Source organism: Lynx canadensis, chromosome F1 (genome assembly GCF_007474595.2).
Source record: "Lynx canadensis isolate LIC74 chromosome F1, mLynCan4.pri.v2, whole genome shotgun sequence".
In the NCBI taxonomy this organism is placed as follows: domain Eukaryota; kingdom Metazoa; phylum Chordata; class Mammalia; order Carnivora; family Felidae; genus Lynx; species Lynx canadensis.
This window is the reverse complement of record NC_044319.2, coordinates 41708266-41724097: the sequence shown is the minus strand read 5'-3', so window position 1 is coordinate 41724097 and position 15832 is coordinate 41708266. Positions and strand designations below refer to the sequence as shown.

At 53.7% G+C, this 15832-nt stretch overlaps 1 protein-coding gene across 2 annotated transcripts; it reads right to left on the bottom strand.

Moving 5' to 3' along the window:
• Positions 1 to 1908: 1908 nt before the first annotated feature.
• Positions 1909 to 15549, bottom strand: LOC115505341 (proline and arginine rich end leucine rich repeat protein). Of its 2 annotated transcripts, none has more exons than XM_030302902.2 (3): positions 15374 to 15549; positions 6999 to 7978; positions 1909 to 4463 (listed from the first exon to the last, which is right to left on the bottom strand). In XM_030302902.2, exons 2-3 carry the CDS (start codon positions 7960 to 7962, stop codon positions 4288 to 4290), a joined length of 1140 nt encoding a protein of 379 aa, XP_030158762.1. In that variant the 5' UTR covers positions 7963 to 7978; positions 15374 to 15549; the 3' UTR covers positions 1909 to 4287. The 2 variants fall into 2 exon arrangements, with proteins under 2 accessions (XP_030158762.1, XP_030158763.1); XM_030302903.2 differs by having other exon boundaries at positions 15384 to 15530.
• Between the last annotated feature and the right edge of the window lie 283 nt (positions 15550 to 15832).

Here is a 15832-nt window from a genome sequence, read left to right as displayed (position 1 = left end):
GATCGAAGAGCCTGGCCCAAGGGCCAGTGCTTGGCCTGCAATGTTCCCGGGCACCAGCTGGTGTGGAGGAGGCATCCCCCAGCCCGAGGACCCGGTCACCGAAGATACGCATGTTCCTGTGGCCCTGGTAGCCCACCATCTGGAGAGAGTCACCCACGGGGGCTCTGCTGGTGGAGGGAGAGATAGCCCTGGAGCCAGCAGGGTGCCCAGGAAGCAGATGGCACATTTGGCATGCTGTCCTCCCCCACTTTCTCTCCACAGCTTTGCAGGCGGAGACTAACCCTCCCCCACCCCAGACCCCAGTCAGGCTGGGCTCTGCCCCCACCCCCCCCATCCCACGCCATTAATTCCCTGCAAGCAAGGCAAATGCGAATGTTCATTCATTCCCCTTGCCGCCTGCTCCCACTCTCCCTCCCCACTTTCTCCGTGACGGCTCTGGCCCGCGACTGTTCCTCCCACACGCTCTGCCAACCTGGAGGAGGAGGCGACGAGGCCCGCAGCCTGAGCCAGTCTCCTAGGGCGCATGCGCAGGCTCCCCCACATCCCGGCAAAGAGCCCCCTTCGGACTCAGGAGTCCCATCCTAGACCCCGTCCCAGCTTCTCCTCCCGCTTTTACAAGCTCTCCCTCCACACGCTCTAGTTTCCGTGCATGTGTGTGATCTGTGGGAGCCCGCTCACCATCATGCGGTTGTGGCACACGGGGAGGGCGGTGCAGAGGCCCTTCTAATCCCCATGTCTCATTAGGAGAAGCACAAGGCATGCTGATGGAAAGGAGGTGGCAGGCAGTGGGGACAGGAGTCTGGCCAGTTGACCCCGTTGCTGCCCCTTGCATGGGCGGGGGTGGAAATTTCAGGAACCCTCCTGCTTTTTTGGACAACGTGTATATATTCCCTACTGAGGCAGGCCACTCTGTGACCCTAAACACATTCCTCTTCCTTTCTCGGGCGTGCACACACACACACGCACACACACTGCAGGTTTTATATACTCCATGCCTTCCTACCTTTTGGCTTTTCTCTCCTGGTTACGTGATTCCCCCCCGCCCTTTCCCCCACCATGCAAAATCTGATTCATCCCTTAAGATCCAGCTCAAAAGATAGGAGTCCTTCTGGCGTCCCTCCACAGGGGTAGAGGCCCTCCCCACCATGCTCTTTGTACTCTGCCTTGCTACGAACACTTAGAACATGGAATTACTCCAAGGATTTCCCCCTTTACCAAGCTAAGAATTCCTCAAGGGCATGGACAAGGATATGGCCTACCCTTAATTCTGAGCTGGGAACCTTGTACATAGTCGATGTCCATTGAACTAAAGCAGGTATTAAGGGGTGAGGCAGTATCTGGCAGTTTTCGGCCTAAAGAAAATGGTGTAGGCCGGGAGGATCCCGAACCCACTTCTGAAATCGACCTTCTATCTGAAGGCAGATTTCTGGGCACCCGGTTCTTGCCCTTCTGCGTGGCCTGTAGAATCTCTCTTCTCGGCCCTTGATATAGCTTTGCCACTCTTCCGTGTTTGTTAACTACATCTCCGCAACTAAACGGGAAGTTTTCCTTGGTCAGGAACGGTGACTGTTTTGTGTCTTTCGGTATCTGGCTCAGTAATGAGCCTGTGGGAGACCCCCAACAATTTGATATCTGCGGGTTGAAAGAATCCAAGCCTTTGGGCTTCAAATGTAACTCTCAGACTGCCGATCTGACTTTAGGAATAGTGTTTTCTGACCGTTGTGAGTTTGGGAGAAATTTGCCGAGAAAAGGCGTTGGAATGGTTTTCTCAGAGTTTCTGAGGAATCAGATCCTTTCTCCACCCATCATCTCCTTAGAGCAGGTAAGAGGTGGGCGGTGGGAGGAGAAGGGTGGCAAGATAGCTCCAAGGCGCTCTTGACTTGTTCACACTGTCAAGTTCAAGCAGGATATTTTTCATATCACTTTATTTCCTCTGCTGTGAAGCGTGTTGGGATGTAGAAGTTGTTTCACAAAGTTAACATGGTTTTGAAGAAAGAACAGATCTATGTAGAGTAACCTACACACCTACTTACACACCTGGACGCGTAGATGTCAATGGCACTGAAAGAATGAACTTGTGTGTGGAGGAGGGGCTTCCTCAAATCCTAGGGAAATCCCTTCTGGCTTACAGCCGCAGGGAGCAACGGAGGAAGCAGACAATCTAGACGGGCCGATGGGATGATGCTGATTGTGTTGCTGCTGGAGCGAAACAGTTTAGGTTTGCAGGACCAGAAAGGACCCCTGCCCTCAGGGGAACCACAGGAGCTGTGCTCCCCCTGAGGGCCCCATGTGAGGGGCTGAGGTTTGCAAGGTGTGAAGGTGCAGAAGGGGGGCTTATCCAGGCTTAGCACGAGCTTGCTTATAGCCACAGTGATATACTGACTTTAAGCAGGAGCCTCGGAGAAACCAGCTGCAGCTAGGAAGAATGAGGCAGTCACATGGGAGCACAGCAGGGGTGGGGGGCACGGCGGGGGGAGGCTATGATGAAATGGGCCCCGTTTTCCGTAAATGAGCAAGAGAGAAAGACGAGATCAAGTACAATGGGAATTTCTTGAAGTTAAGGACCCGGCTTGATCCAATTTCTGAAACATCTCTGGAACTTTTCTCCACCTGACGAGCGTGGGCACGGTGTCTTATTTATTTCTAGAACATTCACCTCCACCAACATATACACTAGGGAGCTGTAGAGGGGCCGCGTCCCCTGGAGGGCGGAAGGGACAGGGGATGGGAGCAGGTCCTGTGGGGCCCAGGCTCTGCTTGGAGGCCTGTCAAGCCCCTCACCTGGCCCGGGCAGGGAGGGTGGGGAACTGTGAGGGGAGAGACAGTCCAGGTAGGGAATAAATTACTGCAAGGGAAAGGGATAATATTAGATAATTAGAGCATGGTTTAAAGAGTAGAGCTGCAGACTAGAGCATGAATGCTGGAGAGGCCTCGGCGCGCAGATGTGGGGACTGAGGGCAGAAGGGGCCGGCAAGGTCAGACAGCAAACAGGAACGAGTCACATCCTCACCTGCGTTCCTAAAGGTTCCCACTTGCGCTCACCCACGATAGGAATCAGCCCCTGGCCTCAAGGCCTCTGTACCTTCGCGCCCTTTGCATCCCAGAGGAGAGGGAGACTGTGCACTTCCCCCCTGGCTCTTCAAGTTGGAACCTGAGGCCGGCTCCTTGACTTGGTGAAACCACCCCAGAGAGAGGCGAGGGGGAAGACGGGAGCCAGCTGTGACCTGTACCAGCCACCAGGTGTCACTGATGCGTCTGCCTTAGAGGGGGAAGCCAATTTGAACTTGTGGAGGAGGCTTCTGGGAGATTTCCAGGTGCTCCGCCTCTCCCAGAACACTTTCTCGTGAACTGCTTCCGGGCTTTGGAGAGGCTTGGGCCGTCCACACTGATCGAGAACAGATGGCGGGGCAGGGCTAGTGGCTCTGCACCCTTCCCTGTGGACACTGTGTTGCCCGAGGCCTAGCCTCTTGTCTAGACGGGCAAGGGGCTGTGGGACCATCTGCACCCACAAGGGCCCAACCCCAGGGCTCTTGACTCCCTCCCCTCGCCCGCTGGCCGATACCTCGTTCTTAAAGCTACTTTCCTGGGCTGTTCCTCCCTGTCCTTCCTCTGGAAAGAGCGAGGCCCGGCCAGAAGGGTGTGTGCTGAGGAGAGCCCCAGCTATCCCTGTGAAGAGACTGCTAGATGTGGATCCTTGCAGGAACCCCGACCCTCTGCCCTCCTTCGGCCATTCCCTTGCATTTCCTTGCTGGAGAACACAGGCGGTAAAGAGCCAGCACGATGTGTGTGGTGCCAGTGGGCAGGGAGGTGGGGTGGCAGTGTTAGAAGGCGGGATCCTTGGCTAAGGGGCCTTCTGGGGCCGGAGCTGTCCATCATGGCGGCGTCTCCAGCAGGACTTGCCGAACCTCACCTCTGGGCTCCTCCTGACCGTCTTCAGCTTGCTTTGGCCAGGACCAAGTTCCGACGTCAGTCCGTGGCCCGGACTTACCCAGCAGTGACAGGGAGGAGGAGGACAGAAGAGGATGTGAAGTCTTTAGCTCCTGGGGCTAGAGGTTTGGGTGTGCTGTGGGTGTCTGTGAGCGGGGTGAACCCCATCTAGCCCTTAGACGTCTTGCTCTAGAAGCCGCGGGTGCAGCGGCGTGTGTTGGCTAGGCCCTGCCTGAGGAAGGTGGGACGAGAAAGGCAAAGCTGGGCGCAAGAAACAAAGAGAAAACGAATGGTGGGCACCGGCACGTGGGCCACTAGCATTCAAGTGCGCTCAGAGGAGACCCAGGGGCAGCGTAAGGCCTAAATGACCACGGATTGCAGCAGGCGGAAGCACATCATGAGGTCCAGTGGGATGGGTGGCTTCAGGTGGTTCCCGTCCAGCCTCAGGTAGCGCAGGTGTGGCACGTTCTCCAGATCCGAGGAGAAGTCATGGAAGGCGACTAGATTGTTGGGGCAAATCTGGGTCCCATTGATCTCTGTGGAGGAAGAAGGGAGGAGTCAGCCAGCGAGGTGGGTGGGGGGTCGGGACACACGGGGCTGGAGGCAAACACGAGCAAGGAAGAGGGGAAGGACAGCTGAGGATAAGAACCCGGGCTGGCCACTGTCAGCGTGGGGAGTCTGCTTCAGATCTGTCCATCTCTCCCCGCCCCTCCCTCTCCACCCCCTCCCCCCACTCTCAAAAATAAAAAGAATAAAATAAAATACATAAAAAAGAAATTGAGTTCTCTTCTCTGGGATTGGCTGACCTTGGGGAGCCGTGATCTTGGGTGCATGGGTTTACTCTATTCATTTGCAGAACGAGCTAAGTCAGAATCGATCAACCACTGTTAGTGGAAATACACTCTGCAGAGTCCTGGAGGAAGTAAACTGCGAGCTGGACCTTCACACGTGGGTGGAACCACAGCAGGTGGAGACCTGGGGGATGGTGTTCTGATAGAGTGACCTATTCTGATAGAGTTGCAGAGGCCGCAAAGCTCACGGCGACATCCGACATCCGGGAGTAGTAAATAGCACGATGAGATGCGCCAGGGCGATAAGCTGGGCAGGTAAGCAGTGGCCACGCTGTGGTCGGCTTTCCAGTGGAAAACGAGATTCCACCTCTGCTCAGATGACATCAGATATGTCACCTTCCAAATGAATTTCTTAATCTCCCTAAACCTTGCCTCTTTCATCATCATCTGTGGGGTCGGCATCATTGTTGCTGATGTTGGTTTCCTTCTTCCTCTCAATTCCTCATCAGAGTAGCAGAAAGAGCCCCGACAGAGGTGGGTTTTCTTCCTATGACCGCTGTGACTTTGGCCTGTCGCCTTACCACCCTGACATTTCGTTCAAATCCGCAAAATGGGGACAGTGGTACCTGCCCCTCACCTCCGATGAGAGGATGCCGGTGAAGGCATTTTGCACACTGGAAAGGACGGGGCAGGTGGCAGCATTAAGATCATTGTTGAGAACGTGGTTATCACACTGACCCAGGGCTCACTCCACCCATTCTGTCTGTCAGCGACACGGGAGACAGGCTGGGGGTAAGGGGTACCTGTGGAGGGGGTGTGATTTTTCGGACTTCAGCCTCAAAAGGCTGGTTATCTGCTAGCCACCTGCTCTTCCATAACCCGATCGAAACCTGTGAGCCCTTTATTGAAGTATTCTTTCTGCCTGTTTTCCCGACCCATCTAGCTTTCTGGGGGTAATGCATGCCATCAGCTTACTACCTGCAGGATAAAATTAGAGTTTCCCCCTTTCCTGAATTTGTTTTTTTGCAACCTTTGAAAAAGCCCTCCCCTAGCGGTACCTGGGTGGCTCAGTCGGGTGAGCGGCAGACTTCGACTCAGGCCGTGACCTCGTGGTTCATGAGCCTGCCTGGGATTCTCTCTCTCCCCCTCGCTCTGCCTCTCCCCCACTTGTGTTCACTCTCTTTCTCTCTCAAAATAAATAAACTTAAAAAAGAAAGCCCTCCCCCACTTTCTGTAATTATTCCAGATGAGTGAATGAGACTGGTCTCCCATTCATTTGTTTCAAGATTGTCGAAATTCAACGATCTCCCTCTCATTCTTTGGCTCGGAAACTAAGGATTGCTGATATGATTTCGGGGCTACGTCCCTTTTCCCTCGGTCCCCTTCATCCTATAGCTGCTGCGTTCCTGGTATGGATGTAGCCTGGTTTTATTCAAGGACCAGATGGGATTCTCCCTTGTTCTTAAAGCTTTCTGTTGATGGCTCTACTCAGACCTGACATTTTTGATCGAAGCAAAACTGGGACTTCCAGCCTCTTCTTCTGGGCTGTGATTTTTATCCGAAGCCCAGGACCCTAGAAGTGCAGCTGAGGCAAATTCTGCCTGAAATGTACTATCTTATATGACTAAATAGTCCAGCCTTCCAGATAGATTCAGAAAGAGCCTTCACACTGACATGTTTCTCTGGCTGTCACTTTTTTTTTTTTTTTTTTTTTTTTTGCCAGCTGCCTATCCTGAGTGTGCGGCTGCCAGTCTGTGTACATCTTCAAGAGATTCTTCTAAACCTCGTGTCAGTCTTGCTATCCCAGCTTCTGCGGCAGACAGGCCCAGGACATTTCAGGGCAGGCATTTAAATGTCACCGTTCCGCTTTCACGAGAATGTCCATGACTCTATTCCGTGTCAACCCTACCACCTGTAGATCCGGAGGGCAGAGGAGCTGGGGCTAACGAGAAGGGACAGAGGAAGACAAGCTGTTACCCTCCAAGCGTGGTACTCTAGGCACGTGATGTTAACCTACCAAATCCTCATATCGACTTTGTGACAGAAGGTACTATTCCCATTCTCACTTTACAGATGAGAAAACTTCTGTAGAGCTGACCTCTGTCTTCAAGGTCATACAGATAGTAAGTGACACGGTCAAGATTTGAAGTCCAGTGCCAAGTCGGGTGCTTTTTGGCTCCACCTCCTCCCCCCAGCGCTCCCAAGAAAGGGTTGAGGCAATAAGAACCTCCCCTTCCCTGGCTGTGGCCGTGGCCGCGGCCCTGCCCCACCCCCACTCACTCTCTATGCTGTTGTTGTTGAGGTACAGGTGCTCCAGATTGTTGCTGATGGCGGGCACGCTGCTGATCTTGTTGTGGGACAGGTGGAGCACGAGCAGATTGGAGATGTTGAAGGAGTTCTTGGGCAGCCCTCTGTCTGACAGCCGGTTGTAGTTAAGGCGAATGAAGGCGAGGTTGGGGAAGCCCTTGAAGTATCCATTAGGGATGGTCTCGATCCTGTTGCTGTCCAGGTAGAGCTGGTGGATGGCCGCGGGGACCTTGGGTGGCATCTTTCTCAGGATGTTGTGGGCCAGGTTGAGTTGCATGAGGTTCTTGAGGCCCTGGAAGGTGTCGGGCTTGAAGACGCCATCACTCAGCTTGTTGTGTTGGAGATCCAGGAGCAGCAGGCTCTCTAGCTTGCTGAAGACGCCGGGTGGGATTCTGGAGATCTGGTTCTGGCTCAACCTCAGCTGTTCCAGGTTCCGGGGCAGGGCTGACGGCACCTCTTCGAGCTGGTTCTTCTCCATGTAGAGGAAAACCAGACTGGGTAGTTTCTCCAGTACCTTCTGGTCTATCTTGCGAATTCGGTTGTTATCCAGGTTGATCCACCTCAGGCCCGTGGCGTTCTGGAAGGACTCCACTGGGAGCTCAGTTATGAAGTTGTTCTGGAGATAGAGGTAATGGATGCGGGGTGGGATGACGGGGACCTTCCGAAGGTTGCGGCTGTCACAGTAGAGGGCAGAAGGGAAGTCAGAGGGGCAGTAGCATTCCCGGGGGCAGTCAGGGAAGATAGATGGCGGGCCTGGTGGGAGGGGAGGGGGCAGGTCTGTAGGCTCTGATGGCTCATGGGGCTGAACAAAGCCGGGTGTGGGCCTGGGTCTGGGCCTGGGCCTGGGCCTAGGTCTTGGGCGTCTTGTCAGCTGGCCTTGGGCCACGGAGGCCAAGATGAGGAGAAGTGGGAGGATCCAGCAGAGGGATGACCTCATGATCCAGGTGATGTACCTGCAGGGAGGAGACACACGAGATCATTAGCCATCTGGGCCTCCATAGTCAGGGGCCCTGTGTTGGTGGCTAGAGTTGGCCAGGGTGGGTGCCAGGGGGGCTGTGTGGGAGGGACCTGTAGAAGCACTCTTCATTTGCCCGAATCCAGCAGATGGGAGAATAACAAGGGCTTGAGGGTCCAGACCCCTGGCCCAGAGGCCTAGCTGCTCAGTATGTTAAACCTGCTCTGGCAAGGGTGAGCCATCCTTACAGAAAGCACGTTGGCTGTGAATCGGGAGCTCTGGGGCTTGCTGGAGAAGCCCTTAACCCTAACCTACCCCTAACCCCTAACCTTAACCCTAACCCTAACCTCTCTGGCACTCGGTCTCCCTATCTGCAGCAGGAGAAAATCATCCTCGTTCCTGTAAGAGGGATGTTAGGAACCATAGAGTCCTAAGTGTTCCACCTGGAAGGGTCCTTAGAGATCCCGTAATCCAGTGGTGTTCCAACTGTGCCTCTATTTCTGTGGAGCACCCCCAAGGGAGGGAGACCGAGTGGGCGGATCTGAGGCACCCCACCTCACCCCCGTGCCAACCCGAGCAGTCCCTTTGTTTTCAAATCTGTTATGTATAGAGGACTGGCCAAAGCGCGTATTTGAAAGAAGAGTTGCGTTGCTAAAAATGGTTTGAAATCCACCAGTCAAGCCCAGACGCCACTGTTTACAAAAATTAAGCACTGGAGGGAAGAAGCGGCTTGCCAAAGCAAGGGCAGGAAGCCGTTTAACAGCAAGCCCAGGACAAAGACCCAGGTCTCCTGCCTTCCAGAGCAGGGCTCGTGGAGGTCCTGGAAAGGAAGGAAAGTGCTGTAGACACGCTTGTATCTTGTGTCTGCCCCTGCTCGCTCCTTACCCCTGTGCTCAGCGCTGGTCTTTGCCAGCAGGAGGCATACCAAGAATTTCTCCCCAGATGTGGAGGCTCCTATGAAAATAAACAGGGAAGGGATCAAAAGCTGTGGGGAAATCACTTTCATTTCTTCGGACGTGATACTGCTGCCCCCATATCCACTGGAGTTGGTGGTTTTGAGACAGGATATGAAGAAGAACTTCCCGCTAGCCTCTGTGACATAGCGGAGTAGGTCACTGAAGGATATTTGGGGGTTGTGCTCCCAGTGGCTCTGATGACCCTTCAGAGGGAGTCACGTGGTTTGCGTTGAATTAAGCTGGAGAAGAAGCAATAGACCCGGGCTGCAGACAGAAAGTGGCAGCTCCCACGGGCTTCCTCCCCTCCCCTGGCTGCGAAGGGGGCAGGGAGGGGTTTCCTGTTCCCTCCCCTCCACAGGGCCATCAGCCGTAGGACACTCCCCTCTGGTCTGCAGCCAGGGTCCCGGTTCCCACACTGCTTCCCCAGGCCCTCCTTGCTGATTCCTCACGACGCGGTGGTCTGTCCCTCCCCTCCTGGGGTCTGGGGCACGGGGGACAGGCTTGCTGGGGTCCTCTGAGCTAGAGCGGGCCGCAAGTGTCCCCAGCTGCATCTGGACCCTGGGATCCCTGCATCTGTTCCAGGCCTCTTGCTGTCTTTCCTCTGAGCCCACATCAGCTTAGACTCCTCCCTTGCATGCGTCTTGCTGGCTTTGCTCAAAGGAAGATGATAGAAGCCTGGCACCAGCTGCTTCGTCCTGGGCCAGGTGCTCAGGAGGCACCGAGGGTGACAAGAAATAGGAGAGAGGGAGAGAGGGCAGAGCTCAACCCTGAGGGGCGGAGGGTGTCTCCCTTCACCTTTCACACACACACACACACACACACACACACACACAGGACACACCTAGTCTGCTCTCTCTCTCATGCACACACGCACACGCACACACACACGCTCCCCTGTCTGCACCATACACCTATGTGTATGGTCCACATGCCATGTGCGTGCGTGTCCTTACATAGTACACTGAGAATGGGAGGGGGGTAAAGGGAGGGGGAAGGAAGGAGGACAGGAAGGGAATGAGGGAGGGAGGGAAGACAGATGAGCAGGAAGGAGGCAAGAGATTGCCCTGCAGCCTCTGTCGCCCTCCACCTCCGTCCAGAGGGGTCTCTCCCCAGGCAGGCTCCTCCAAGGGGGTCCACGGGGGTCATTTCCCCGGGCCTCTTACCACAGAGAACCCCACAGTTAGATTCTTGACGTTAGCTCCAGCTGAGGATCCAACAGTCCCCAAAGGACTGGAAAGAGAAGACATTCATGGTAAACTGAACTTGAGTCTTGCTGCCGGGGCCCGTACCCCCTACTGACTGATGATTTATGAATTAACAGTTTACTAGCCCTGTGCTTTTCTTGAAAATAGCACAGTCATATGCATTTCAAGGGGGTGGCTCAAGGGTCCGTATGCTAAAAACAAACATTTTTTAAAGCCCCCAATTTCGTGACCCTTTTTGTTTTGACACATCTTCATTTTCCAATTACCTGGAAGCTGGAAATGAGCAAAAGGCTTCCCAGCACTGGCTGCGTGGGGCTCCCTGTTTCCCCTCCTTGCCCTTGTCACCCAAAGCGTCTGCCAGGTACTGGGCCCCGAGTCACGCAAATAAAGCTGGTCCAGAGCTTCCAGCAAAGATCGCTCTTCTCAGAGCCATTAGGAGGTTTTAGAGGAAAAGTTCTCTGTGCCTGTTCCGTGGAGAAACACTGGATGGATCTGTTCAGCAACCCTTCTCTTAGCCCCACGGCTCAACCACTCTGTGTGTGTGTGTGTGTGTGTGTGTGTGTGTGTGTGTGTGTGCGTGCGCGCGCGCCCATGCTTCTTTCTTGAGAAAACAGAGCTCATTTCTAAGGCTTTTCTCTTTAGGCAACGCCTCTTCCTGCTGGAGCCTAACTGTCCAGAGGGGGAGGTCCCGACGGCTCAGCCATTGCCCCAGCAATACACAGCGATGTCCTACGTCCCCCAAAGCAGAATCTGTGTGACAGGGTGGAGGTCCCTAGACTCCAAGGGAGTCATAACCCGCCCCCCCCCAACCCCCAACAAAGCCCGAAGTCACACTTTCTTATGTTCCTGCCTTCCAGAGCCTTCTGTCCAATCAAAAACTCCCTTAGGGTGGGTCATAAGTGTGTGTGATTTTTAAATTTCGTATGCTTTTGCAAGCACACCGCCCCAGCGTTCTGGGCGTTTCGCAGCGTTCTGCTGGGCTGTGTTCACTGCTTAGTCAATGGGCGCCTGTTAACCAGCTACAAGCACTAACCTCTCGCTGTTCTGGGCACGGGCTCTCAGAGACCTGCTGCTTCACGGGGGCAAAGCCCGGCCCAACATTCACTCTCTCCAGTTAACATTTCCTACGAGAGTTCTCATTTGGAATTTCAGTTCCAAGTATTGGAGATCTGGGCTTGACTCCTGGCTCGGACCCTCCTCCCCAGGCCCCAAGGCCCCTCATGTGTGTGGGGATGAAATGAAATCACACACACGCAGGCATGTCGTAGAACACTAAAATCTCTACAAGTGGCAGGGGTTTCACATATTCATCTGTTTGTTTATAAAAGAGCAGGTTCTCTAGGGAAACTCTGATTTTTAAAGTGAGATAGCCCGCATCCCTACCTAGCTCCTGAATTCATTCATTTAAGGCTTGAAACCCAGGACTAATGTTGAGATGCAGGGCAGGGCTGGGTTGAGGTTCGCGTTGAGTTTGCCAAGTCAGTAAGAGCAAGTTTAAGGGTAGTTGGCTTTGCGTGGAGAGTGTGGGATTGGGGTCGGCCTGGAAGTCAGGTTGGCCTGACAGAAGAAGGTTTACTCCACGCTACGGTCGACCCTTGAGCAACACGGGTTTGGATTGCGCGGGTCTGCTGATGCGCAGATGTTTTTCAATATATATATGTACGGCCCTGTAAATGTATTTTCTCTTCCTTCTGATGTTTTAAAACAACATGGTCTTTTCTCTAGCTTACTTCATCGTCGGAATGCAGCATATAATACATACAGCATACAAAGCATGTGAGTATCCACTGTTGGTTGATGTTATCGGTGAAGCTCCTGGTCAACAGTAGGCTATCAGTAGTTAAGTTTTGGGGGAATCAAAAGTTATATGCCGATTTTCAACTGTGCAGCGGCGGGGGAGAGACTGGCACCCCTAACCTTGAGTTTTTCTAAGGGTCAACTGTACTCATTGGTAGTTTTTTTTCTTGTCAGATTTCCTGCCTAGCTGGTCACCCCTAAGCCTCCATGGCTTAACCCAGCCAGCATCCCTGCCGTGGAGAGTGGGGGTGCCCCCTGCCCCAGGGCTGTGCCCATTGGGATGACCCTCTTTCTTCGCTTCCTTCTTTCCGTTCTAAACTCAGACATTTGAAAGCTATCCTGCTCCCCTTTTCTCTTTCCGAAGCCCAGAAGGACGAAGTCAAGAGAATCAGGTGATCATTTGTCAACAGAAGAGTGAGACAGCCTCAGGCTGCCTGTACCCCTTTTAAGGCCTCCAAGTAGGGCTGTGTGGACTTGTGCGGTCGTCAGGTAAGGAAAGGGCTGTGGAGGCATGATGAATTCAACACACTATTGATGCAGCTGGGGGTGAATCAGAATACAGGGGAGCCTGACTGGGGCGCTGGGGAGGGAGATTTGTGAATTCTCAGCCCATCTTCTGCTACTTAGTTACGCGGCCCTGTCCTCAGCCTCAGTTTCCTTACCTGTAAAATGGGGATAACAAATCTTCCCTATCCCTCTATTCCTCACTCAGCTGTTGTCAGAAACAAGTGTGATAAGCGACTTTAAAATGAACCACAGATCAACAAATACTAAAAATAAATATAACACTATTATGGAGAGACCATCTGTCTCCCCAGCGTCTACCACAAGGCAAAGTGTAAACAGAATGAAGTTTTTTTGGTCTGAGGCCACTAGTCCAGAAGAGCAAGTTTTCCATTCCAAGGGACTAAGGACAAAATGGGACGGGATGGCGGTCCTCCTCTGACAGCCTGTCGCCTCCCCGTATCCTTCGTTCTGCCTCCCTCTCCCGGTATCTCCACCCCCTGAAGAAAGCCTAGAAGAATCTGTCTGATGCCTTCAGCACTTCTATCTAGATCTGGGTCTCAACCCCGCAACTCTTCGGTTGCTCAGCTGGACACCGTGGGCAAACCTCCCACCTCTACCAACCTCCAGTGTCCTCATCTGTAACGTGGGCACATTAACCCCTTCTTAGCAGATTGCTTTGAGGGTTAAATAAGTAAATGTGTTTAAAGTGAGTGCTCAGTGAATGTTAAGCTGTTGTTGACATTTTTTCAAAGCAATGGGGTCTCTTTAACTTGGCCAGAGGGCAACCCTGCCCTCTACCCAAAGGTAGGGATTCTCCCAGGTGGGTACTGGCTGGTGGCTTTCCCCCAGCTCTTAGACACCCAGCAACCTCCTCCCTTGGGGTCTGTGAGACCACACTTGGGCCTTAGAACCAACTATTTGGAGACCGTAGAAGCTCCCCAGCCGCCCGGGGGAAGGTTCACTTTGTCTTTCCAATTCACTAACCCCACCTGAAGTCTTTCCAGAGCAGGTGAAGGGATGCTGGCCAGGTAAGGCACAGACTCACTTCTTCAGCAGGCCCTGGAGCCCCCTATGATCCATGACTTCCCCTCCCAACCTCTTGCACCTGGCTTTTTTTGGCCTCTTCCAGCCTTGATGTGCTTCCTTCACATGCCCCATAAGTGGGGCTGCCCACCGGGGAGGTGAAGGGGGAGTGCAGAGCTTGGTGTCCAGCCCATCCTCTGAGCACATCGGAACAGACAGCTGTTGGGCAGGAGGAGAGGGGATCTAGAAGGGATGGGGAAGGGCCCAGTGCAGTGCTCAAGCAGATTAGCAAGTGAGAGGACACATAAGCTCTTTGGAGCTATTTTGGGGGGAACTCTCTTTCTGGAAGGTTCCCTATGATATGGTTGCCGCTGCTTGCAAGGAAGAGGCCCACAGCAGATCTTCCCTGTCCCTTCAGGTGCATGTTCCCACTCCTCGGAAGAGGGTGGCCCATTCAGGACACCCTGGAGGTCCTCCACCGGCGGTCCTTGTCCAGGAAACCGCACAGCCCTTCTGCCCAGCTAACACTGCCCAGGCATGGGTCTCTCTCAGGCCCCTCATTCAGGTGCTCAAACCCTAGCTGGCCATCAGGATCCCCTCGAGTATTAAACAACAGTAGATTCCTGGGTTCCACCCCATAGGTCTATATTTTTAGTAGGCTCCCCCTCCCCCACAGGTAATTTTGAAGATCGACCACATTTGGCAACCCTGATCTGCCCACCGCTACCTGTCCTGGGACAGCACTCTCTCTGCTTTTGTAGAGGCATAAGGTGGGAGGAGTTGTGGAGGAGGGGGTCCACCCTACTAGGAAATGAGACCCATTCAATTATCCACTTCAGCCTCCCCCTCCCTGACTGATGGAGGAATTACCGTCTTTTTGCCCTCTGCCACAAGGACCCCTCGCCAACCTGGGATGATTTTGAAATTGCTTTAAAGAGAAATCTTCTCTGGCTGCCCCCAGGGGGGAAAAAAAAATCAATGAACTGTCCCCAGAGCTGGGAAGTAGGACCTCCAAGGCTTAGAAGCTGGGCTGCTCTCTTCCCTTTCTTTCCAAAAACCAAGTGGTTTGGACCAGAGAGGGAAATTCAGAGCTACTGGGAAGACACTGTGCAAGTTGGAAAGGCACTTTTTTTTCTCCCTCCTACCCAATTAATTTCTAAAGAACGAAGCAACCCTTCCAGCGCCTGCCCTGGTTCATCTCCTCCCTGCTCGGCCTCACTCAGGACACATGATTTTCTTTTGGCTCTGCTATCTCAGTGGGAGACCCACTTTCTCTTTGCTCTTACAGCTGGGGAGGCATGTGAGAGGGTGAGAGACAAGACGGAGAGACCGAGAGAGACAGAGACTGAGTGTGTGTGTGTGTGTGTGTGTGTGTGTGTGTGTGTGTGTGCTGGCACCCAGTCACTATGTGGTTTAGCTCTGCACGTCGGATGCAGTCAGAGAGGGGACGGACAGGACACCTTCATATTGTGTGTGTATTGACGTGAGTGTGCAGGGAAAGCGCGGTCTCCCTGGGACGTGTGTGTGCCCGTGATGGCCCGTGACAGTATGCGAAAGGTGCAAAGAAATGGGTTCTAGAGTCGGGTTTCCATAGAAACACCTGAGGTGTAGGAACACTGTGTGCAGCCTAACTCCCTGTGTGACGGCAAACATCGGCGCCCAGAAGGTGTGACTTTTGCATCAGGCAAATACGTAGGCACGGAATGAGGGAGAGAAGGTAGTGGAGGAGGGCACAGAAGAAATGGGGAAGGCTAACTGGAGCTCATTTGAAAGGCAAAAAGGTGGGAGGAAGGAAGGAGGCAAGGAGGACGTAGAGACCAGATCAGTAACATCAGCTGGACAGAGCAGGAGGAACCCTGCTGGAGGAAGGGGTCTTTCCCCCCCGCATCTCCCCACTGGGCTTACCTGCACACACCTGCCTCTCCTCTGAGCTGTGGGTTTATTCCCCAGGCAAGGCTCCCCCTCTTCCTCCCCCACCCTTCGGTGGAGCTGTGGCAGCAGAGAGCCAGCTAGAAGTTCTGATCTCCCGGTGGTGCCTGCCCGCTTGTGTTTGCCTGACTTTGCTTCTACCAGATCCTAGTGGGGTGGGGAGGTTAGGTTAGGGGGAGGGATGGGCAGATTGCAGGGAGGGAGGAGGAAGGAGGAGGGAGGGGAGGGAGGGAGGAGGGAGAGGGAGGGAGGGAGGGAGCTTGGCGAAAGGAGGAATGACACAATAAAGTCTTTATTTGGCAGCCCAAAACTCCCAAGACTTCATCCACACACCATGCCCACTAACGGACTCGTTTTTCATAACATTCCTTCTGTTGCTGCTGCTTCTGGGGGGGAGATTGTTTTGACCCATGTTTGGAAAACAAGCCAAATGAA